The 25,915-nt window shown below is 40.5% G+C and overlaps 1 protein-coding gene across 2 annotated transcripts in view; it reads right to left on the bottom strand.

Annotated features, from left to right (window-relative positions):
• The window catches only part of LOC126109732 (pre-mRNA-splicing factor 18), a 97,012-nt gene that overhangs the window by 51,828 nt on the left and 19,269 nt on the right, over positions 1-25,915 (bottom strand). For both annotated transcript variants that reach the window (XM_049914785.1, XM_049914784.1), the window contains exon 3: positions 15,432-15,734. In XM_049914785.1, coding sequence (XP_049770742.1) covers positions 15,432-15,734 — 303 coding nt within the window. The remainder of the gene's footprint in view (positions 1-15,431; positions 15,735-25,915) is intronic.

The raw sequence follows: 25,915 nt of genomic DNA, 5'->3' as shown, positions 1-25,915 counted from the left end.
TGAGCGACGCCACCGGAAACGAGTGATCTGAAGTGACTAATTACGCCGTACTCCGTGGCAATTCGACGGAAGGTTTCGCGTTCGGCGAATGCCGGGAGAATGTCACCTGCACGACGGAGGAACGGTAAGGAGGCGACGGCCGTGTCGGCACGACGGTGTACGCCCCCGTGAAGCGGCAGCTGTAGGACGACAATTTGTGGACGGCGGCATTCCCGAAATGGACTGGCCCGCCCAGAGTCCCGACACGGACCCGGTGGGAAACCTTCGGGTTGAATTATAACCCCGACTTCCCTCTGGACCCGAGCGTCTCCCATCACCGCCTTCTCCGGTTTCGGTTCTCGCGGAAGACCCGTCCGCAGAAATTCACGCACCTCACCGAAAGAGTGAAGTCGTCACACGGGTAGAAATAATGAGGAGCCCATTACTAATCCATCTCTTCATTGGTAGAATTCAAACGGTGTAAAATATGGAATGGAAACAATGTGAAATAGGACACACTACTCATCACATAGAGGATGAACTGAGAGGGAGATGGGAAGATTTAAATGTAGACTGTTCAAATATATAAACTCATCAGATCTCTCTCACACACACACACACACACACACACACACACACACACACACACACAGAGAAAAAAAAGCAACACAACAAAAATAATTATTGCAAAATCACAGTTCAATGTAACTGCGAGATCAGCAATTGCAAATGCAAAATGCTGGTACCTTAACAACCAGTGTAACCACCCAAATGATGAATGCAAATGTGCACACATTGTGTTGTACAGGTGTCAGGTGCCAGATGTTAATTTATGGGAAGGAGTTCCAGCCCTGCTGCTCTCGGTCAGTACATACAGGTACGATTAATGCCGGTTGTGGACGATGCTAGATTTGGCATCCGACGACGTCCAGTACGTGCTCGACTGGAGACAGATCGAGCGTGCAGAGACGACGTGTCGACCCTCTGTAGAGCGTGTCGGGTTACCGAGACGGTACGTGGGCGAGCGTTATCCAGTCGCAAAACGAACCCCGGAATGCCGTTCCCGAACGGAAACGAGACAGGTCGAATCGCCGCCAGTGTGTTTAGCGCACAGACAGGTCGGTCGCAGGCACTCGAGTGGCCTCCTCCTAACTGACATACGGCCATATTTGGCACCGAGGCAGAACCCGCTTTCATCGGAAGAAACGACAGGACTCCACCGTGCCCTCCGACGAGCTCTCTCTCGACCCACTGAAGTCGCAAGTGGCGACGATTCGGGGGTCTGTAGAATGCACGTTACACGGTGCCTGGCTCGGAACTGTCCGTGGAGCAACTTACTCATCACAGTTCTTTGTGTCACTGTGGTGCCAACTGCTGCAAAGTGCAAAGTGCCAGAGCCCCGAGCCACACGTCGGTCATTCCTCTCAGTAGTGCTACGTTGCCATCCGGAGCCGGGTCTTCTCGCGAACGTATATTCTCGTGACCACCCCTGCCACCGATCCTGTACAGTGGCCGATTCCTGTAGTACAGAAGAAGGAATGTACGGAATCTCGTAGCCCTATTATATGACCTTGTTCGAACTCGGTGAGGTGTCGATAATGGGGTCTTCTTCACTTTATAGGCATTCTTGACTAACACCAACTCACCACATCCAACCTCAAAGGTAACTAACATCATTACCATTACAGTGTGTATTTAAAGCAAAGCTGATTTGCATCTTCATAGCAACATGAAATGTGAACAGACATCATCTTTCAGATGTAGAAACAAACCTACCAACTCTCATTTATGGCGCACACCTCCTTCTTGGTGTTGAAATGTTTTTCCATCAGTCTATATAGATGCAGGACAGTACTTATACATCCACCTTACAAAAAGGGTGACAGATCAGGAGCAAACAATTACAGGGGGATTTCCCTTCTATCCATTCCATACAAGGTCCTTTCCGATGCACAGACAGGAGAACACCAATGTGCATTTAGAAAAGGGAGGTGCTGCTCAGAGCAAATTATTAACCGTAAAAATATAATTAGAACACGTGCCGGTCAACCACACGTTACGACGTTTATCGATTTTAGAAAAGCGTACGACTCCGTAGGACTCTGGAAGAATTTGGAATTGACACAAAAACTACAGAGATAGTAAAGCAAACACTGACAGATACCGAGTCCAAAGTCAAATTTCGAGGCAAGATTTCTGAACCCTTTAAAATCCAAACGGGTTTGAGACGACGGGGTAGACTCTCCCCAATTCTATTCAACATCAGTTTGGAAAAGATTATAGGGAGACATTGAAGAAATACACATAACAAAAAGTAAAGGGAATTTCTTTTAGAGGCTCAGTTAAAGGCCTTACGATACATGCACTAGCTTTTGCAGATGATATTGCTCCCCTAGGCACAAATATAGCAGATGCAATTACACAAATAGAAACCTTAGCAAAGCATGCAGCTAAATTTGGTTTACATATATCACAAGAAAAAATTAAATTCAGTGAAACAAATATAAGGAAATCAAAGAATTGCACACAATTACTGGATGTATCGAAAGGGTCAAACGCTTTAAATATTTGGGAGAAACAATAACTGATACTGGCATAAAAAAAGAAGCTGCCAAACTTCATGTAGCTAAACTTAGGAGGGCACACATTTTAACACAGAAGCTGTACAACAAAAAATGCCTATCTCGAAATGCAAAGTTATAACACTACAATACAGTGACGAGAACAGAAGTTCAATATGCAGCAGAAACACTCTCCCTCAAGAACAAAGGACTAATAGGTCAGCTCGAGAAGAAGAAAAGAGTAATTCTGAGGAAGTTTCTTGATAGCCACAAAAAAATTTGTGAAAAATGGGTAAAGATGAGTAACGAGAAGATCTACCAATTTATGAAACCAGTCATAATGGTAATGAGAAAGAGAAGGCTGATGTCCTTCGGTCATCTGGTCAGAATGGACAGTGGCAGATTAATGAAGAAAATCTTCAATATAATTTGACACCCAACTCTCAGTTGCAAGGAAGAAATGGACTTGGGCTTACAGAAATGGACACAATGAATAGGGACAAGTACAGAAAGGCAATAACTGAATTCAAGGTTTTTCAGGAGGCTCCAAAACCAAAGACCAACAGGAAACTAACAGTTGAACATCTGACAAAAATGGCCGCAGGTGGATGAACAGCCTGAGAGAAGAGAAAAAAAAGTGAACACAAAACAGATTTTGTAACGTGGTCCTCGGTTGGCCAATTCGTATAAATAAATAAATAAAAATATACGTGCAGAAGTCATACACACTGTCATTTCCTCTACAGTGGCCACGATCGTGTGATTTTGCATAAAAAAAGATGCCTGTCTTTCACTCAATGCCTTCTCTATGTGGTCAGTAGCAATTTGCCCTAATCCATACTGTTTGTTGGTAGAAAGTCTTTTGGAAACAAAAATATTTATACTTCACACATTGCTCTCTAGTGCTTAAAATTGGGTAGGAAAGTAGATGCGAGATGTTCCTTGACAGTTGGCAGTGTTGCTGCCAGCTTTCAACTGTGCAGTGCAAATGGCTGCTGGCACAAACTGAACCTGCAACAAGATTGTGGTGTCACGCCTCACCTGGCTGTCACATAGTTCTTTTCATTTAGTTTTCCAGATTCAACTGTCATTTTCAGAATACTTCTCTCTCGAGCATTTTCCGTTACCGATTAGGTGCTCACGTGAGCAATTTTATCTCTGCCGCCATCTCATTTTCGCTCATCTGAAAATAAACTAAGAAAGCCAGACCTAATTTGTCTCCTGGTAATGGAGGAATTAAGAGTACACAAAAAGGGAGGCATGTTTGTATCTTTGCACCATATTTGCTAAAGATATAGTATCAAAACACATTAGCGTGAATTGCTTTATTCACTAAACCAGTTAATAATTTTATATCTAAGTTTAAAAAGAGACAGACCAGCTGAGAACATCGAACTAAGGAAGCAAAAGATTTCTTCTGCCAGTCTCAGCTGCAGACGCATAAAAAGTTATACGAGCCTACAGAGCTGTATACAAAACTGTGTTACACGATCGGTTGAGTTAGATGAGTGAAGCAACCACACAAAACCTACTGCAACTGTCAGGGTTCTTCTCCAGCCAGCTCACGAATACATATCGAGAGCCGCTACAAGACCCATTCTGAACAGAGAAGCAAACTTCACTTATTCTCCACCTAATTGATTATCCATTCAAATTTTGTTAATATGTACACTACTACAAATCAATGTGTATGTTATTTATTTATTTCAGTGTTCTTTAGTTACAAATGTACTATTTTGTATTTTGAATTAGCAATCAATTTGTCTAATGACGGTAAAATCTTTGTTTCCAGAATGAGATTTTCACTCTGCAGCAGAGTGTGCGCTGATATGAAACTTCCTGGCAGATTAAAACTGTGTACTCCGTCTCCTACCTTCCAATGCCCGCGAAAGGCAAAGGTCCCGAGTTCGAGTCTCGGTCGGGCACGCAGTTTTAATCTGCCAGGAAGTTTCATATCAGCGCACACTCCGCTGCAGAGTGAAAATCTCATTCTGGAAACATCCCCCAGGCTGTGGCTAAGCCATGTCTCCGCTATATCCTTTCTTTCAGGAGTGCTAGTTCTGCAAGGTTCACAGGAGAGCTTCTGTAAAGTTTGGAAGGTAGGAGACGAGATACTGGCAGAAGTAAAGCTGTGAGTACCGGGCGTGAGTCGTGCTTCGGTAGCTCAGATGGTAGAGCACTTGCCCGCGAAAGGCAAAGGTCCCGAGTTCGAGTCTCGGTCGGGCACACAGTTTTAATCTGCCAGGAAGTTTCATATCAGCGCACACTCCGCTGCAGAGTGAAAATCTCATTCTGGAAACATCCCCCAGGCTGTGGCTAAGCCATGTCTCCGCTATATCCTTTCTTTAAGGAGTGCTAGTTCTGCAAGGTTCGCAGGAGAGCTTCTGTAAAGTTTGGAAGGTAGGAGACGAGATACTGGCAGAAGTAAAGCTGTGAGTACCGGGCGTGAGTCGTGCTTCGGTAGCTCAGATGGTAGAGCACTTGCCCGCGAAAGGCAAAGGTCCCGAGTTCGAGTCTCGGTCGGGCACACAGTTTTAATCTGCCAGGAAGTTTCAAATCTTTGTTGTTTACATTTGGGCTTTATGCAAAGCCACCTCTTTGTCAGTAACACTAGACAGTTGAGCAATAATCTGAAACCTACAGTGCAAAACTAAACAACTGAAGAGTGAACCCAAAAATCCTGCAAGAGTCTTCATTCTAAATCTTAATGTGAAATATAGTGTACACTAAACAGAAGGTCAATTGTATGTACACTGTTACACTTAATTTATGGTAGTGTATTTCTCATAAGTAGTATGAATTGTTTAAGTTAGAAATACTAAAAATAGCTAAGTCTCTATACTCTTTTACTCAAAAACTGGCTTAGTGCCAAAGGTAGTTTCAGTCTTAGTACCAGTACACTACATGAAAGAAACTCAAAGTACAATACAGTCTGAGTCAAAGCAAGTTGAGTCCCCCAATCTCGTATTCTATATTTTTCTGCCTCCCACTATTTTCTAAATTTTTTCCTAAATTATAATAGCAGCAGTAAGGGAGTGTACCTAGTACCCAGTGAGTGCATAGTAATTTCAGGTTGATAAAAATGCATACCGTATTTACTCGAATCTAAGCCGCACTTTTTTCCGGTTTTTGTAATCCAAAAAACCGCCTGCGGCTTAGAATCGAGTGCAAAGCGGAAGTTGTGAAAAATGTTGGTCGGTGCCGCCACAACTAACTTTTGTCGTCGAATATATGTAGCGCTTTTCAGGCACAAAGATAAATACCAGCACCAAAACCTCTGCATCAGTAAATAGATTTTTTAAAAAAATGGTGGAAGACGAGCTTTTTTTCTCCGCCCTGAGTTTCGACCACTGCATTTTCATACATTATCCAACGAAGTAAATACAAATTCCACATTGTTCATCTTCGAATGTAGCAACATTTCAATGCACTACGAAAATCTGACTGGCAAGACTGTTTGGGATGTTTGCCAATATGGCCAACTCTGCGTTCTGAATTTTTTCCTACCTGTGAGAAGAGATGGTTGTTAATAGGAACTTTTATGAATTGTGAATCACATGCAGTATTCTCTCCACCATAATAATAATAATAATAATACGAATATAAACATTTTGCCATGTATTCTTTCGTGTTTGCTGCTATCTCATTTAAATCCTGGCTGCCTAATAAACTACGAAACTAGAGTGAGACAACAGCAAACGCAGAAGAATATACATGTCATGTCATGTTTATATTCGTATTATTCTTAAGCTGAATAGTGATACAGTCAGAAATGAAGCACGGCAATTGATTAGATTTTTAAATCTAAGATGACTAATTTCTGTGCAGAATGTAATGTACTAAAGAGGCATCTGCAAAGATTTTGAAACGGAGAAAATTTTTCACTAAACTCTCGTTCAGAACATCTTCTATCATACGCAGTCTATTATTTGGTTCTTGTTGATCATTATCAAAGAAAGCAGCAGTGTAAGTAACAACAAATAGCAGTCTCTTGCCATTGTTTCGCTAATGAGACGATTCCTCCCTTTTTTTTTAAATTTGAAAGCGGCGGTAGCGCGCGCAAAAGCAAGCCATGCCGTGAGCGGCAATAGGTCGTAAACACTCATTACATCAGAATGCGACAAACAATGCATGACACAGTACAGTAATGCATTTTCAGCTTTGAGTGACGTAAACACCTATAACAAAGAGAACGGCACTTATCAGATCAAAGAAAAATAAGCAATCAATTCAAACCAGACGAAGCACGTGAAAAAGGAAGGGTACCCGTATAAATACGGACGGAGCGCCTGACGCATAGCAACGCCTACCTGGCAAAGCTTAACTGCTAAGCCTACGACTCGAACCAAACTACTATAGCTGTATCGTCATTCATCGACCTATATTGTGTCTCACATTACAATGGAGCAACTTTGTTTCGATTTGGAGGTTCGGCCTAAAACTTCTCACTCCCCTTGAATTTCGAGTCTCAGATTTCAGGTGCGGCTTAGATTCGGGAAAATTTTTTTTCCTCAATTTCGAGTGTCATTTTTCAGGTGCGGCTTAGATTCGAGTGCGGCTTAAATTCGAGTAAATATGGTAGTCTCACTGAATATCATTGCTCATTACATACCACTTGCTAATAATGTTGCAGTAATTTAATCAGTTAACTCAGAAACTCTGTTAATTATGAAATATCGTCGATTTAAAATGTTCGTACAGCACGACCTTACATATTTAACGAGCAGTCGGATACGTATTTTGGCATATTAGTGCCTATCATTTGAAAGCACATACCTCCAACTTTTCTGTGAGGTATGTAAAATTGTCTGAAACTCATTACCTTCTGAATTAATTAACATTAAAACTTTAGATCACTTCTAACTTCAATCCAAATCGTGTAACAATTACCGTTAGGTTCAGTACTTTCGCGTTATAATTTTGTCGATATATTTTTTATGTTCCATTTGATGTACAGCATTTGTTAATTAACTCACTAAATAGAAAGTTAAATATTTTGAGGGTCATAAAATATTTTATTTAAGATGGCTGCCATCAATAATGAGCACTGTAAGACATACTGCTCATATGCACCCTGTGGAGGAGAGAGTACGGAGCTGCACCTATTTCTCTTGTCGTGAGCAGTGTGCCAGAGTTCGATAACTGACATTCTGAAATATTCACATACATCGTGTACAGTTTGTTTTCTTCACTTGTGGATTTATTTTGCGACTTCTGTGGCAGTAATTACTAACTAATTCCAAGTGAGAATGTGTTAGAAGAACACAGTGATTACCAACTCCTACCAATAATGACTGGTTAACAGGGCAGACTTACTGATTATTTTTGTGCGCTATCTTAATTGTTTCGAGTTCCATAAATGCGTACGAGAACAGTAATCTGGTGAATTGAAATGTTAAATTTTTGCCACGTACGAATTGTTTTGAACCACCAGACTGTGTCAGGTGATCACTGTACTAGGAAAATTTAACATTCTATGGGCTATTGTAGCAGGTAACAATCTGCTTCCCCTTAATTCAAACTATATGTGAGATACAAAACTGGGCATGTCAGTGAATAATTTACACCAAGAGTGTAATTAGTGTTTTAAATCTACATTTGCTATATTGCTATAAACTATTGGTAGAACTAACATCCTGCAGCCAGCTTTCGAGCCAGCACAGCTACTGAGAAGAACAGAAGGGGCTTATACAGAAGGAAACAGAATGACATTTTCACTATGCAGTGAGTTCAAGTCTCGGTCCGGCACACCATTTTAACCTGCCGGGAAGTTTCAGAAGGAAGAAGGTTTGTTCTGAGTCCACATCAGTATGACAGAAGTTCTCATAAAATGGTCTGTATTTTTCATCCAAATATGGTATCATTGATAACAAGTGTCTCCTTTTATTTTATTTTCGTTGCTAAGTACTCTTTGCCCTCCAATTCCACCGAATATTACATTCCCGATGTCACGAACCTCCATTCATTGTTTTAGAACATTAATATTTTTTCAATTTTCGAATTTGCTGAAGGCATATTTCACTTCTACAACTCGAGAAGCGTATCGTCATTACCTTTGAGATTTGTAACGTTTTTTGTTGTTATCCAGGAACTGACAGCAAACTGAACACCAATGAAATTTTATTCAGTTAAGTGAACAAATTCAAATTTGTTACTACATATGGCAGATTTACAATGTCTCCCAGTTCTTCAGGTACAAATGCCTCCCACAGCCTCTTCCTCTTCTCAAAGTCCCCATCACGTGGCCAATAGCTACGGTCGGATACTCAGAACTTTCACTCGATGACGTCAGAGACTCCGAGTGACACAAGATAAACAGAAAAGGAAGATCATCATCCTGTTTTTATTCAAACTAGCTATTGGTACCTGGCAGACTTGTGGATAAACATGTAAGTCATGCCAACAGACTGGAAAGCTAGGCCACTCTGGCAACTACGCTCTTATCGGTCGGCGACATGTTACGTCACGTGGCAGCCAGTACTGGCAAAGTTGTGTAATCACTAATGCGAATCTTACAGAGTAAAATAATTTTTCATGTCTATTTTCATTCAGTTTTGAGCATCTAATTGATGGGGTTCAAGATGATTCGAAAGAATTAGTATGCGAAATATCTGAAAATAAATTAACGCAGTAAAAGTATTGATGACAACACTCCTTAATATCCAAAGCTAGCTGTAAATGCTTGTCAACACTTCCAGCTTAAGAACGTGATTGTGCTGAATATTTTACAATTTTAAGTGCTACTTTAGTTCAAACATATTTAAAAATATTATGACAGAGATGACAAAACTTAACTCTAGATGTTGACGTGGAAAATTTAACTCAAAGTTGCTAAAGCCGACACAGCCCAGAGGACATTTCTCTTCGCCAAAGTCCACTTCACTACATCCCATTTGGCTATTTTATTGATAAATCTAATGTGAATGAAAGTTCTTTTTCTTACATAAAAATCAATAATTTTCTTCTCGATTTCAGAAAATCTCGGTCGAGCTAGGGTTGTAATGACTCCGTGATGAGTTTGCTCCATAAAAAAAAAAAAAAAAAGGGACACAAAAATAATTTCGAAATCTGATATTGCAGCTAACTATTCAGATGATGGAGACATAAACCCATCTTTCGAAAGTACACTTATCCAGTCTTGTTTCGCTGTTGATTTTGCATCAATATGGCATTTTGCTGTTGTAATTCCTAATGAGCTGTCGATGTTTTCTGCACTTGAATGCAACGTATCTTCCCGAGCGTTTTAAGGCGACACAAGTAATGTCTTCAGTGGAGCTCACTGAACCACAAAATCACAATCTCTGAGCAAATCTTCTTTGTATGAAATATCGTGATGTGACATGTCAGCTACTTTGTTGCACGACTCACTAGAAATAAAATTCTCAAGTTCGTCCACTATTTCTTCTTCAGAATTTTGGTCTTTGTCCTCTGCAATGGAAGCACCAAGCAACAGAGGTATATTTATTAAATTGTCAGTCAGCATTAGTAAGCATATTCCATTTTTCACCTCAGAAGGTGTGGGATAATTACAAAATGCATCAAGACCACAAATTCTAGAAAACAAATTTTCAAGGTGATCTTTATTCAGTCTGGCAATAAGGACGTAGGTTTCCCCAGCATAAAATTAAAAATTGTACTGATGTAACTAATAATTTTTGAAACAGGAAGAGAGTATTTCTTTTCCCCACTCGTATTTTCAAGCAAATTTCCAAAAATTTCTTCAGGAATTTTTTTCTTGACTTCTGAGGTTGAAACCATCCCACTTTTAAGACATGCTTTCTGATCTAGGGTGTACTTCAAGTTCAGTGCATCAAAAATGTTGTTTATCAATTCAATGCAGCTTCCTTTGCAATCCTTATGGAGAATGTATCTCACAGCTTGGGCAGTGCAACTCGATAATAGCTGTACTTCCATTATAACATTATGAAGCGCACATCCACTCACATTCGTGTGAGCTTCCGATATGTGATAGTACATAGAAAGATCACTTTTCTGGTGCTCTAGAAGGTCTTCTATTACAGTCTCAGTAAATACAGTACTGTCAGCCGAGGTGATTCCGTCGTAAACAAGGTGATTTCTTAATGATTTTAGCAAATGTGGTACATCGTAAGAAACCCACATTTTCCTCATATTGTCCACAGGGTTTGAAAAATATGTCTTAATTATGGAGACACTAATTTGTTTCCACACTTCTGAATTTTTTGCTCCCATATCACATGTAGCTGCTACAGCACAAACCCCAACTCCCACAAGTTTTGTAATAATTGCCTGCAACAAATTGCTTGTCATTGTCACATCAAAATCATAATATATTGGATGCTTCCACTTTGAAAACAAAGATCTTATCATGACTACTTGAACGTTCTTGTGTGGTCCAAGTATGACATCAGGTGAATCGTAGCTCAAATTACCGTCAGTGTTCATTTCAATACAGCTTAGGACATCCATGGCCTCAAATGATGCAAACATTGCAGACCTAGCCTTAATTAAATCTCGTACTGCCTTCAAAATGCCTGGTTGACACTTAAACTGCTAGGACCATTCTTGGACTGTTGATTGACAGGGAAAAGATAGTTCTTTCTTCTTCAGTAAGCATTATGTTTTTGAAGACAAAGCTCTTTAAGTAACAGGGTGTATATGTGGACAAGGAAAAAAATTCCCGGATTTTTCCCGGATTTCCCAGTTAAAAATACACTTTCTCCCGGGTGAAAGGACACTTTTTCCATGTTAAGTGACAGTATCTTTTCCCTCTTAACTGCAAAACTTATCAATCCTTTGAATGGTATGGTTTTAACACGGACATGGAATTTCCTGGCACTTTAGAAAACGAAACTCAGGGAAAAAAAGACATGTTTTGGAAATATCTCCGATGTGCAGCAACATGTACGCTGCATATTTTCGTATTACGAACGTATACATTGGAAATCCACCAAACACCGCATGTTACTTTCCGAATCATTGAAATCAAGATTTCTAAATGGCTCGTCATCAAAGAGTTGATTTTTAAATGTGAGTCAAACACTGTGATTTAAGATATATGGTACATTTCGCACATAGTTCAACTAACGTAAAAGGATATTTACTTTGAAAGTAACGCTTTTCAAACTACCATTCACAATACTTTCCCGCGACTTGTTAGATACAGGTTCATTTCAGTAACTGCCAGAGATAGCAGATAACAGGCGACACCGCGCTTGAGCAGCTACCATGACGTAGGAAGCCCGTATGTACGTTCGTGTAAAACATTGAAAGATTATACATTATGTCATAAAAGAAACAAGACATCAGAGTATACTCCAAGAGCATCGGAATTTCGTGAACCGTACTAAAATGTGCACATTTAAAGTGCATACTTAAAGTGCACATTATATGTCCAGATTCCCAATGAAGTAGACCTTTACCTGATATTAAGCTTTTCAGTGTGGTTTTCGGGATGGAAATTTTCTTGGTCCACCAGTACTGTATTGTATCATGCTTGGTTCTTTATTATGGCATAATGCCATACGTGCTAGAAGACGAAAATATGCACCTGAAATGCAGCGAACAGTTGAAAATAGGTAGTACTGTGGAATTAAACATTTCGTTTCAAATACATTGACTGCCTCTGCGGAAAAGGTTAATAAAAGTCAAATTTCTTTAGCAAACAGACAAAAAGAACATCATTGTTCTGCAAGGCGATTAATGCTTGACTGCCAGAAAGGTGGAAATAAAATAAAATCTGAAACTAATAACATATTTTAGCCTTCTGTAATAATGTTAATGTTTTTTAATTCACTTGACAGCTCCCGGCCACATATATCCGTTTTGTTTTCATTTGACATGAGAGTAAATGAAGGGGATACAGCAAAGTCACTAAATGGAAACACTGCGCGTCAGCCCCGGATCTACGATATTTGCTAACCGGGTCAATACTAAAAAAAATCGAACTTTCAAAAATATCTTCAACTTTTGTAGTCCTGTCTTCCTCAGTTGCGTGTAATATTACGGTATGTTGATAATTTTTACTTATGGACTGTCTGACAGCATAGTGCTGTGGAATGTGGAAAAAAACCGCAAATTGGCATTCATAAGAAGAAGAACACCACCAAAAATGCAACAGGAGCGTAATATGTAAGAAATGGTCCACGCAACCTTTAAGTGCAGTTCAAAACATTACCAACCACCAGAACTGTTTATAACCTATAGGCACAGTGACAAAAATGTAAATTAAATAGCAAACATATGTACATATTCCAGGCCACTGATGATGCCTTGCAGAAAATAAAGGTAAAACACGTATGGCAATAAAATTGTGTTTTATTCAGTTGCTGTCAGACGGTCCAAAAGTAAAAATTATCAACATACCATAATTTCAAAAATATGTTCATCTTGTAGCGCACAGCTTTCTGAAAAGTCTGAAGCGAAAAACATACTTGGTCGAGGAAATGTAAGACATGTTATTTGGTCTTAAGTGTGCCAAAGTGCAGTGCTTCTCTTCACGCGGCATTCTTCTACCGCACGTCACTATATTTCGCTCTGTGGAATTGAAACGTGTACATTTTGTAATGGATGCCATCAAACTATATTCAGGACAGTGGAAACTGAAATGTCCTGTCGTGCCTCTCCTGCTCCCAGCCAGCCGGTTTGACAGCCTGCCCCACTAAAAAAAAAAAAAAAAAACTCACAATAATTCATCCGCTCAGCTCGTTTAGCTTTGTCCCCTTTTGTCTGAGGAAAGTTTATTTCTAGATGCAACGAGGATTCTCCTAAAAGAGACATCACGTACACTACGCACACATTCAAAAGTCAACTTATGATTAATTCAGAAATCAACTTAAAATGTGTTCAAGAATGTTCAAAAACCAACAGGGATGCATTTCAAAATCATACGAATAATCGATAGACAAACGTGCACTGGCTGCTAGGCGCTTTGTGAAACAAGTTTTTTTCCCTCAATAATATGAATTTGGCATGACCTTTTCCCAGCGGCATCTAGCTACTTGCTGCGACTGCTTGCACAGCCAACAGCCACATTCCTGTAGCCAGAAGCGGGAGAATCTACTAGTCAAACGCAACCTAACTGCACATGCTCAGGAGCCCGCTCGTAACTGCTCAAACAAACCTAATGTAAACAGTTGTGACTTCATGCTCATTGGAGGCAATTTGTTGTTATGAAGCATTGCACACACCTTCTAAACCCTTTGACACATTTTGCTGTTGGCAGACGTTTGCACGAGCACCGTATGTTGTTGTCGTATATGGCGCATTTCCTTTGCAAATTTAAGTTATTTTAGTTTTTTCTCTCTTTTATGTTTCATTGTTGAAGTATTATTCTGCAGCAGTGGGATACAGTAATATCCTTTGTTAGAGTATCAGTTCTTACCAGTCAAAATTACAAAAATTTAACAAAAAACTAAAACAATGAAAAATTCCGGGAATTATAAAAAATTCCATGTTTTCCCAGTTTTCTCCCAGATGAAAAAATTCCTGGTTTTTTCCCGGATCTTCCGATTGTCCCGGGTCGTATACACCCTGAGTAAGGACATCTGCAATGTCCTACAAACTCCATTTCACTCCCCACCACCCTTCACCAGGCATCAAATTTGTCTTTACTTGAAAAACTGAGATAGCATAGTTTTAACCTCCTTACTTGTTGTCTTACCGTAAAGAAGACATCATTAAAGGACACTCACATGTAGCTTTTGCCCACAGCCTTTGTCAGTAAACACACACACACACACACACACACACACACACACACACACACAAAAAGCGAACACACGACAGCGAACTCCAGTATCTCAGGCCTATCTGGAGTTTCTACTGTTTGATTATTTATTCTTTTCATACTCTTACTAGAAGGAATAGATTTTTCAAGAGGTACGCCCTGTTTCTTAGCTTTCTTCATAGTTGCAATTTTTTGTCCCAGTAAAATGTTTTTGCTCTTTACAATAGCGAATTCCTTCTTCAAATCCTTAATTTCTTTCTCTTTTATTTTAACTATCAAATCAGAGGAAATTTCTACGTTAATTTACTTCTCCAGGTTTGTTTTCTCGGGAGCCAAAAATTCGGATGTTTCGAGAGCCCTTTTTTGCATTCCTCTCCCTCACTACTCTGAGATTAGTATGATGTTCTCTTCCCATTATGTTGTCTTCCATGTGGGGCAGAACCTGGAGCACCAGGTTTATCTGCACACCAGTAAACTATTTTCTGGGTTCAAACTGCATCTGGTTTCAGCAACTTCCTCATAGGTAAACCGAGCAACTCATTTTGTATGTCCTGTTTGCAATCCTGCAGTTGAAAATGTTCGGAACACATCTTTGCATTTTTAATATTGATATTCTCCTCACGTTTACAAGGAGACAACCATTCACGTCGGAGTTCTACGTCTCTCGGAAACCGACGGTAAAGAATGCCCTGGGTTCTGTGCCCAGTTACTCCAATTAAAAAAGCACAATACAATGTGTTTGTGCACATTTCGCTCGGAAAATACTGTAAACCGCTCACAGGACTAGAAAATATATCGCTGTGTCACAAACGACATTCAAAGAAATGAGATAACGGCATTACCGACAATGGCGCGAGTCTCGTGAACACTGCGCAGTAGGCGTCCGGTCACGTCAGGCCTCGCCGTGACGGGTGAACGGCATACGCACGGGAACTGGAATACGACCCCTCCAGGGGAGCGAGATATCAAAAGCTTCTACGTTGTGACGAATGTACGAACTAAACTAGCCACGTGGCACATCAGCCACGTCTCGGGTGCACTACGTTACCAAGATGGGCTGTAATGCAAGAAATAATTTACTCAGAACCCCCAAATACAACCTCCTATTTCACCAGTAAAACTAACACTAAATTTCACCTCGAGCAAATAACGAATAGCGGAAGCGGATGCTTCCGGAGAGAGACCTGAGTCTGGGTGTACGTGGCACAGGCCAGCTTTCCCCGCACAGTCATCTTCTCGGCCTGCGACCGGCTGTTCAACTGGTGGCCCCACATCTTCAGCAGGAACTGGATGAAGTGCGTGATGACCTGCATGTCGAGCTCGCGGTCGCCCTTGCCGAGATCCACGGCCATGCGCTGGATCTCCTCGTAGCTCACGCCGTCGTCCTGCACTTTCACGTCGTTCGACGAGGTCCCGCCCTCCCTGCCGCCGTGCTCGTCCGTGCCGCGGGACGACGCGAGGATCTCGTCGAGAAATGCTTGGTCCACCTGTGTGACGTATTATTGTAATGTGTTCGTATTCTTTCTTTCCAAATCAAGGATTTTTAATGTTGTTGTGTATAATTTATCTTTCTTTCTGAACTCATATTAATGTTTAAATGTTCATAAACAGACTATGTCTACAACTGTGAAAGTTATTATGGACAAATAAACTACTTATTTATTTATTTACACAATGAATGTTAATGTACAGTACTGTTGACTAGAGCACACAATTTGAACTTTTTAAGCCACTAGGGATAAAATACAGATAACAATAGGCTATTTATGGCTTGTACAGAAATCAGAATGCAGTTACAGGAGCTGAAAGACACAGAAGGGAAGCAGTGGTTGAGAAAGGAGTGAGACAGGGTTGTAGCATATCAGTGATGTTATTCAATTTGTACACGCAATAAGCAGCAATGGACAGCAGGGGCAAATTTGGAGAAGGCATTAAGGTTCAGGTTTGCTGATGACATTGTAATTCTGTCAGAGACAGCAGAGGACATGGAAGAGGGACTGTGTCTTGAAAAAGCATTATAAGATGAATACCAACAAAGGTAAAATAAAGGTACTGGAATGTAGTCAAATAAAAACAGGGGATGCTGAGGGAATTAGATTACAAAAGGGGACACTTAAAATAGTAGATGAATTTTATTATCTGTGTGGCAAAATAACTGACGATGCTGACATACAGAGGATATAAAATGCAGACTGAAAATAGTAAGAGAAATACTTCTGAGAAAAAAGGTATTTGTTAATATCTAATTTAAATGTCTGGAGAGCAGTTTACCTAATTTCTGTGTGTGGGTTCCGCTGCAGAATCTAGTTATCGCAATTTACGCCAAATCATATGTTTCACTCAAAAGAGTTGATACATGAAAATATTGTAACAACAAAATATTTGTACATTTTGCAGGGTAGTTTGAATTTTCAAGGAAAAAATTTCTCATTATAAGTTCCTCTGATCTCCCACTTCTGACAACAGGGTTTTCCTCTCCAGACTTGAAGCTGCACTATGCTTGGTTCTTAACAGAAACATGAAGTTGATTTTATGTTGTTGTTGTTGTTGTTGTTGTTGTTGTTGTTGTTGTGGTCTTCAGTCATGAGACTGGTTTGATGCAGCTCTCCATGCTACTCTATCCTGTGCAAGCTTCTTCATCTCCCAGTACTTACTGCAACCTACATTCTTCTGACTCTGCTTAATTTATTCATCTCTTGGTCTCCCTATACGATTTTTACCCTCCACGCTGCCCTCCAATGCTAAATTTGAGATCCCTTGATGCCTCAGAACATGCCCTTCTTCTATTAAATACCTCCTCAATAGTTACGTGATCTACCCATCCCCATCTAATCTTCAGCATTCTTCTGTAGCACCACATTTCGAAAGCTTCTATTTTCTTCTTGTCCAAACTGTTTATCGTCCATGTTTCACTTCCATACATGGCTACACTCCATACAAATACTTTCAGAAACGATTTCCTGACACTTAAATCTATACTCGATGTTAACAAATTCCTCTTCTTCAGAAACGCTTTCCTTGCCATTGCCAGTCTACATTTTATATCCTCTCTACTTCGACCATCATCAGTTATTTTGCTCCCCAAATAGCAAAACTCATTTACTACTTTAAGCGTCTCATTCCCTAATCTAATTCCCTCAGCATCACCTGACTTAATTCGACTACATTCCAAGATCTTCGTTTTGCTTTTGTCGATGTTCATCTTATATCCTCCTTTCAAGACACTGTCCATTCCGTTCAACTGCTCTTCCAAGTCCTTTGCTGTCTCTGACAGAATTACAATGTCATCGGCAAACCTCAAAGTTTTTATTTCTTCTCCCTGAATTTTAATACCTACTCTGAATTTTTCTTTTGTTTCCTTTACTGCTTGCTCAATATACAGATTGAATAACATCGGGGACAGGCTACAACCCTGTCTCACTCCCTTCCCAAGCACTGCTTCCCTTGCATGCCCCTCGACTCTTATAAATGCCATCTGGTTTCTGTACAAATTGTAAATAGCCTTTCGCTCCCTGTGTTTTACCCCTGCCACCTTCAGAATTTGAAAGAGAGTATTCCAGTCAACATTGTCAAAAGCTTTCTCTAAGTCTACAAATGCTAGAAATGTAGGTTTGCTTTTCCTTAATCTTTCTTCTAAGATAAGGCGTAAGGTCAGTATTGCCTCACATGTTCCAACATTTCCACGGAATCCAAGCTCATCTTCCCCGAGGTCGACTTCTACCAGCTTTTCCATTCGTCTATAAGGAATTCGCGTTAGTATTTTGCAGCTGTGACTTATTAAACTGATAGTTCGGTAATTTTCACATCTGTCAACACCTGCTTTCTTTGGGATTGGAATTATTATATTCTTCTTGAAGTCTGACGGTCTTTCGCCTGTCTCATACATCTTGCTCACCAGATGGTAGAGTTTTGTCAGGACTGGCTCTCCCAAGGCCGTCAGGAGTTCTAATGGAATGTTGTCTACTCCCGGGGCCTTGTTTCGACTCAGGTCTTTCAGTGCTCTGTCAAACTCTTCACGCAGTATCGTATCTCCCATTTCATCTTCATCTACATCCTCTTCCAATTCCATAATATTGTCCTCAAGTACATCGCCCTTGTATAGACCCTCTATATACTCCTTCCACCTTTCTGCTTTCCCCTCTTTGCTTAGAACTGGGTTACCATCTGAGCTCTTGATATTCATACAAGTGGTTCTCTTTTCTCCAAAGGTCTCTTTAATTTTCCTGTAGGCAGTATCTATCTTACCCCTAGTGAGATAAGCCTCTACATGCTTACATTTGTCCTCTAGCCATCTCTGCTTAGCAGTTTTGCACTTCCTGTCGATCTCATTTTTGAGACGTTTGTATTCATTTTTGCCTGCTTCATTTACTGCATTTTTATATTTTCTCCTTTCATCAATTAAATTCAATATTTCTTCTGTTACCCAAGGATTTCTACCAGCCCTCATCTTTTTACCTACTTGATCGTCTGCTGCCTTCACTACTTCATCCCTCAGAGCTACCCATCCTTTTCTACTGTATTTCTTTCCCCCATTCCTGTCAATTGTTCCCTTATACTCTCCCTGAGACTCTCTACAACCTCTGGTTTAGTCAGTTTATCAAGATTCCTTCTCCTTAAATTCCCACCTTTTTGCAGTTTCTTCAGTTTTAATCTACAGTTCATAACCAATAGATTGTGGTCAGAGTCCACATCTGCTCTGGAAATGCCTTACAATTTAAAACCTGGTTCCTAAATCTCTGTCTTATCATTATATAATCTATCTGATACCTACTAGTATCTCCAGGGTTCTTCCATGTATACAACCTTCTTTCATGATTCTTGAACCAAGTGTTAGCTATGATTAATTTATGCTCTGTGCAAAATTCTACCAGGCGGTTTTCTCTTTCATTTCTCTCCCCCAATCCATATTCACCCACTATGTTTCCTTCTCTCCCTTTTCCTACTCTCGAATTCCAGTCACTCATGACTATTAAATTTTCGTCTCCCTTCACTACCTGAATAATTTCTTTTATCTCATCATAGATTTTATCAATTTCTTCATCATCTGCAGAGCTAGTTGGCATATAAACTTAGACTGCTGTAGTAGGCGTGGGCTTCGTGTCTATCTTGGCCACAATAAGGCGTTCACTATGCTGTTTGTAGTAACTTACACGTACTCCTATTTTTTATTCATTATTAAACCTACTCCTGCATTACCCCTATTTGATTTTGTATTTATAACCCTGTATTCACCTGACCAAAAGTCCTGTTCCTCCTGCCACCAAACTTCACTAATTCCCACTATATCTAACTTTAACCTATCCATTTCCCTTTTTAAATTTTCTAACCTACCTGCCCGATTAAGGGATCTGACATTCCACGCTCCGATCCATAGAACGCCAGTTTTCTTTCTCCCGATAACGACATCCTTCCGAGTAGTCCCCGCCCGTAGATCCGAATGGGGGACTATTTTACCTCCGGAATATTTTACCCAAGAGGACGCCATCATCATTTAACCATAAACTAAAGCTGCATGCCCTCGGGAAAAATTATGGCTGTAGTTTCCCCTTGCTTTCCAATATTAACCTTTTGGATGACTCTCGAGAGGAAAGAATGTTAAAGGATTTACTTGGATTTTACAACTTTGTACAGACAGTATATTTTCCGTGTAGAGTTCAGGGATACAACAAAGCAATCATAGACAGTGACTTCCTAGACTGTTCTCTGGCTGATGAGCACAATGTAAGAAAAAATCAAACAATAGATTTAGAGGTACGAGTACTCCTGCAACCAGGCATTTAAAGTCAACCTCGTAAGGCAAACTTGGCAAAAAGTCAAGAATACAGATGACTCAATCAACCTTTATATTTCTTGAAAACTTTCTCTGACAGTTCTGTCAGATCAAAAAATGGCAGGCAGATGCACAGTACTAATAGGCAACTGGGCTGAATAATGGCATTAGAGTATAATACAGGAGACAACAGGAGCTGCATTATAATATGAAGGAAAGTCGAAGCACAGCAACAGAATTTCACAAAGTGCTGAGGAATGTCATCACCAAACACACTAAAGCAATTAATTACACCAAGAGAATGGAAAGATCTAAGGGCAAATTTAAAACTGTATGGTCAATTATGAAATATGTGTCAGGGCAGGAAGTGGGTACTCAACATAGTACATCTCTCTTCTATGAGAATGATACTGTTTGTGATCCAGAGTTGTGTAAAATATGTAGTAATTACTTCGTGTCTATAGTCGTCAAGTTAAACCAAAATTTTATCGAAACAGATGAATACAGAGAACTCTTAATAGCTCTTTTCTGAGACATCTACATCGCATGCAGTACAGGAAACAAGGAATGATCAAACTGAAAAAATTATTATGTCACTAAAGACTGTCATGGGTGTGATGAAATCTCAAGTAGGTTTATAAAGATCAGTGCACCATAGTACAGTTCTGTACTTTGTTGCCAGTGCAGTGTCTTTTAGAGATGGTTAACTTGTTCACAGACCGAGATATTTGTTAGTGAAATCACTCTGTAAAAATAAAAAGTGCATGTGAGAGAATGTAGACCATTGCCAGCAACCCTCGTCCCCTTCCTCTTTTCTTTCTTTCTTTCTTTCTTTCTTTCTTTCTTTCTTTCTTTTTTTTCTAACAGTGTTTTCAAAAGTTTTTAAGAAAGCGATGTATAGGAGAGTAGTTACATATCCAGTACACACAATTTGCTGCCAGATGCACAGTTTGTTTTCAGGAAAGGTAGACTTTTCTTAGTAATTTTATTTTTGCACAAAAGCCTGTATTTTAATCTACAGAATTCCCGCCAATATTAATGCACTTATTGTATCGTACAAACTACTTTTGAAAACCATCCTCATAGAAATCTGCTGCCTGATCCATAAAGTACACTTCCTGACACTTGAGGAAACTCATCACATAACACTGAAATTCTAAAGCATGCGTTCTCTATCACTTTTTCATTAACTTTCTGCACCAAATTGTCTGTAAAGACTGAAGGTCCCCCCCTTCGCACCTCATCATACACATTCCTACTGCCGTATTTAAAATCTCTTGCTTACTTCTGTACCATCCTATCACTCGTAATCATTTCTCCATACACTTCACTGGTCTGACAGTGAATTTATGCCACTTTCACACCCTTAGCACTAAGAAAATGAATCACACCACATATTTTTCAAACTCTCCCAAACAAACGTAAACACAATGAACACTGGTGGGATTACATAGAAAAATAGATTAAATTACAGGCTTCCATGCAACAGTAAAATTGGTAAGAAAAGTCTACTTTTTATTTTTATTTCAAAATAGTGCTCATTTAAAACGCACACCTCACAAATGATGTAGGTGATAGAGTAGTCAGTAACATTGGCATATGGCTTTCAGGGGAAAGATTAATGTTTAACTGCAACAAAACACAATCCATAAAGTCTCTTTCATGGAACAATTTTATTGCCTCAAAGTGATGAAACAGTCGATCATTTTTAAATTCTTAGAATGGGCGGTAGATGGAAGGTGTTCTTGGAAGTGTTGTGTTTAAGATTTTCAGAAGGAACTGAATGCTGCTAACTTCACTATACGGATGATCTCTACTGTCTCTCACACAGAAGCACAAAGGCTTGTTTTCTTTCATTACTTTCTCTCTCATTTGGTGTTACAGTGAAAAGCAGTTCAATACACTCGCAAATAAGAATTTAGTCCACAAGTGGGCTGTCAGACTGACGTGTGGCATCAATCCACGAACTCTGAGTAGGCCGTTGTTTGGGTATGTTGGAGTTCTAACTTTGCTACCCCTGTACATACAGGGTACAGCAGAAGAAAATCACGTTTCCACTGCTGAATAACTGAAACCTGATTTTATTTTGAAAAATCTTGCATTTGCTAATATTACTTTAATTGCATTTTTAAAATCTACCTCGATTAGGTTACAGAAGGCTCCTCCAGCATTTCATCCAGCACAGATTCAATTTCCTGACGAATGAAAATCTCGAAGTCACCAATAGTGTGGGTCTCATTTACGTACACTCTCGCTTTCGAGTAGCCCCACAAAAAGAAGTCAGAGATCACTAGATTGGACGAGTTTAGGGGCCGAGGAACATCACCGTATAGTGAAATGACACGTTCCGGGAACATCTGTCCAACTACTTCCGCGTAATCTGCGGCATCGTCCTGTCGTAAACACATTTCTCTCACACTCACCCGCCACCTTTCGAGTTGTTGACGAAGAAAGTCGTTTGGCATTTTGACGTAGTGAGCTGATGTCACAGAAACTACGGTTCCTCCCTCTTCGAAAAAGTAAGGTCCCAACAATCCCTATCTCGGAAATACTGCACCACACTGTTACTTTTGAGCTGTGGAGAGATTTTTGGTGTAGTTCGTGTGAGTTCTCCGATACCCAATACTCGTACAGATGAAAATGGGCTTCATCAACCACTAATACTGGGACAATCGCATCTTCAATAAGAATAGTGTCCATTACGCCACAAAATTCTCTGCACTGCTCAAAATCCACTTCACTTAGCTGCTGGACAATCATTATTTTGTACATTGTGAAATCTGAGATGATCGTGCGAGATGTGATGAAGCGAACAACACAGCCTCTCACCTAGCAGATTATTATGGACTAGAGGGAACTGCCATTCCCACTCTCTGTACATTTTCCAGAGTTAAACTGAACAGGGAAGACCACGCGGTTTCTTCCTCATCACAGATTCGATACTAAACGCTGCACTCCATCAGAAATATTGTTTCGATATGGGACAGCAAATTGCAGACGGAGACCGAGAGACAAATCCAGTAAGTACGTTCAAATGAATGACTGTTTTAGTAGTTATTCAGAGGTAAGAGTCTTGCACAGAATAGAGTAGTGTGGAGAGCTGCACCAAATCAGTCTCTGGAATGAAGACCACAACAACAGCAAGATGGAGAAGTCGAAACGAGGTACACGTAATAGGTGACTGTCCTTCAGAGGTATTAAGATCCCTGCTGAATCGACCGAGGCTAACGTGTTACACCGAGTACACGGGACATACGAGATTGCGCCAGGGCTCTCAGACTTCAGGAAGAAGTTAGTAACACCGACACTAAAGAAGGCAGTTTCTGACAGCTGTGTGTGTATTAGCAAAGCGTTAGTGTAATAAGGCACAGTTGCTAAAATTGAATTAAGAAAGAAATGGAAGAAGTTGACCCAGGAGAAGATCAGTTTGGGTTCCAAAGAATAAGTACGACAATACTGACATTACGACTCAACTCGAGGAAAAGTCGAAAGAAACGAGAATCCGTATTATTACAGCTTTCTCCCTAGAGGATCTTGCACAGACCAAATCCAAAACACTGACTGTCAAAATTTTATCAGTAAACTGTCAAAGTATTCTTAATAAAGTTCCCAAATTTACTGCCTCCGGGATAGTTCTCACACTCAAATTGTTCTCGGGTTTGAGAGAGCTGGCCGAAACCCGAAATGGAAAGCTCGGAGATACTTAACGAGTCACGGAATGTATATCAGAAAGACAATTGGAGACCACAGGAAGGGGAGTGTTCACTGCAATTGACAAAAATATTCTCTCTATCGACGTCGAAATCGAGTGTGACGGCGAAGTTATCTGGTCGTGTATAACAGGTGCATTTGACATCGAGCTAACTGTCGGATTTTTTTACCGGTCACTTGACTCTGCTGTGACAGTTCTAGAATCATTCAAAGATAGTCTACGGTCAGTAGCGTGTAAATACCCAGATCGTGCAATACTAATCGGAGGCGACTCTCACCGGCCTAGTATAGACTGGGATGTCTACGGAGTCATTGCGGCAACTGCAGACGAGACAGTTGTGCAAAATACAGTTGAACAGGTTTTCTGAGAACTGCCTTGAGCTCAGCAGCCCACACACAACAGAACTACCTTTGACCTCTTCACTACAAATAGGCTGGAATTTATCAACAGTGTCAGTGCACAAATGGGGATTAGTGATCACAATGTCATTATAGCAACTACGATTACGAAAATTAATAAGCCAGTTAAAAAGGCTAGTAGAGTGTTTCTGCAAGATAGAGCAGATAAGCAGTTGTTAACATCTCACTTAGACATTGAACTGACATCACTTAGTTCCAGTAACACGGACGTAGAGGAATTATGGCAAAGTTTAAGCAGACTGTAAATCATGGCTCAAATGGTTCAAATGGCTCTGAGCACTATCGGACTCAACTTCTGAGGTCATCTGTCCCCTAGAACTTAGAACTACTTAAACCTAACTAACCTAAGGACATCACACACATCCGTGCCCGAGGCAGGATTCGAACCTGCCACCGTAGCAGTCACGCAGTTCCAAACTGAAGCGCTTAGAACCGCACGGCCACACCGGCCGGCTGTAAATCGTGGTCTGGAGAATTATGCACCTAGTAAATGGATAAAGGGTGGAAAAGACCCTCCAGGGTTTAATAATGAAACTCGGAAAATGCTGAGGAAGCAGAGGCTGTTGGACTCACGGCTCAAAAGAGAACGCACAAACGATGATGGACAAAGGTTAGTAGAGCTTCGTGTGCCTGTGAAAAGATGTATGCACGAAGCATACAACAACTACCACCGTCACGCCTTACCAAAAGTCTGTCTGAGAACCCGAGGAAATTTTGGTCATAAGCAAAATCATTATGCGGGTCTGAGACTTCTATTCGGTCTCTTGTTGACTAGTATGGACTGGCAGCTGTAGACAGCTGAAGTTTTAAATTTCACGTTCGAGAAATCGTTCACGCAGGAGGATCGTAAAAACGCCATCGTTTGGCCTTCGGACAGACTCTCACACGAACGACACGGCACGGGAATCATTTCGAGAAACAGTATTGACAAATTTAGAGAACCGGCATTCGAAGCTGACTGTCAAACACTTCTACTGCCAGCAACACACATTGCGCACAAGAACTTAGAAGAGAAGATAAGAGAAATTAGGGCTCATACAGAGGCATACAGACAGTCGTTTTTCCCTCGCTCTATTTGCAAGTGGAAGAGAACAGAGAATGACTAGTAACGGTACACTGTACTCTCTGGCACGCACTGTATGGCGGCTCGCAGAGCATCTACGAACACGTAGATGCAGGTCGAGACCGTCCATACTTTTTTCACACCGTAGCCGTGGCAGACATCCCCGGGTAGCCATTCAAATGGTATACGGTGCGACAGACAAGCAGACCCCGATCTTCATCCTACAAAAACTGTGCTCGGATGAGGAGAGCACTAGAGTAGTACAGGCCTTTCTGAGGAGCACCGCCTCCAAAGAGAAATTTAGAGGTGAGCTCTCTGAAAGTTTAACCATTCAAATGTGAGTGACAGCCTCTCACCGATACTCTTCAGATGTATACTGGAGATAATTATGTGGGAACACAATCACATACTATCGTCGGGAACTGGAATGGAGATCGGATACGAAAAAGGTAACGTCAATGTGCCCTGTCTAACCACTGCAGATGACCTCATCTCGTTAACCGACAATATACAGGAGGCTAGTAACAAACTTCAGAGTCTCCACAGAATAGCAGCTACGACCGACACGTGGGGCAGTAAACAAAAAAGTTTGTTTGTGACTAACATTAAGGGAACCCACATTTGCAGTTCCATTAGAGGGTACAATCATATGTACAGTCTATGGGTCAAGTATTTAGAGGATTGGATTTCTGAAAATAAGAGTG

The sequence above is a fragment of the Schistocerca cancellata genome, chromosome 12 (assembly GCF_023864275.1).
Source record: "Schistocerca cancellata isolate TAMUIC-IGC-003103 chromosome 12, iqSchCanc2.1, whole genome shotgun sequence".
NCBI classification, from domain to species: domain Eukaryota; kingdom Metazoa; phylum Arthropoda; class Insecta; order Orthoptera; family Acrididae; genus Schistocerca; species Schistocerca cancellata.
This window is presented reverse-complemented; position numbering and strand designations above follow the sequence as displayed.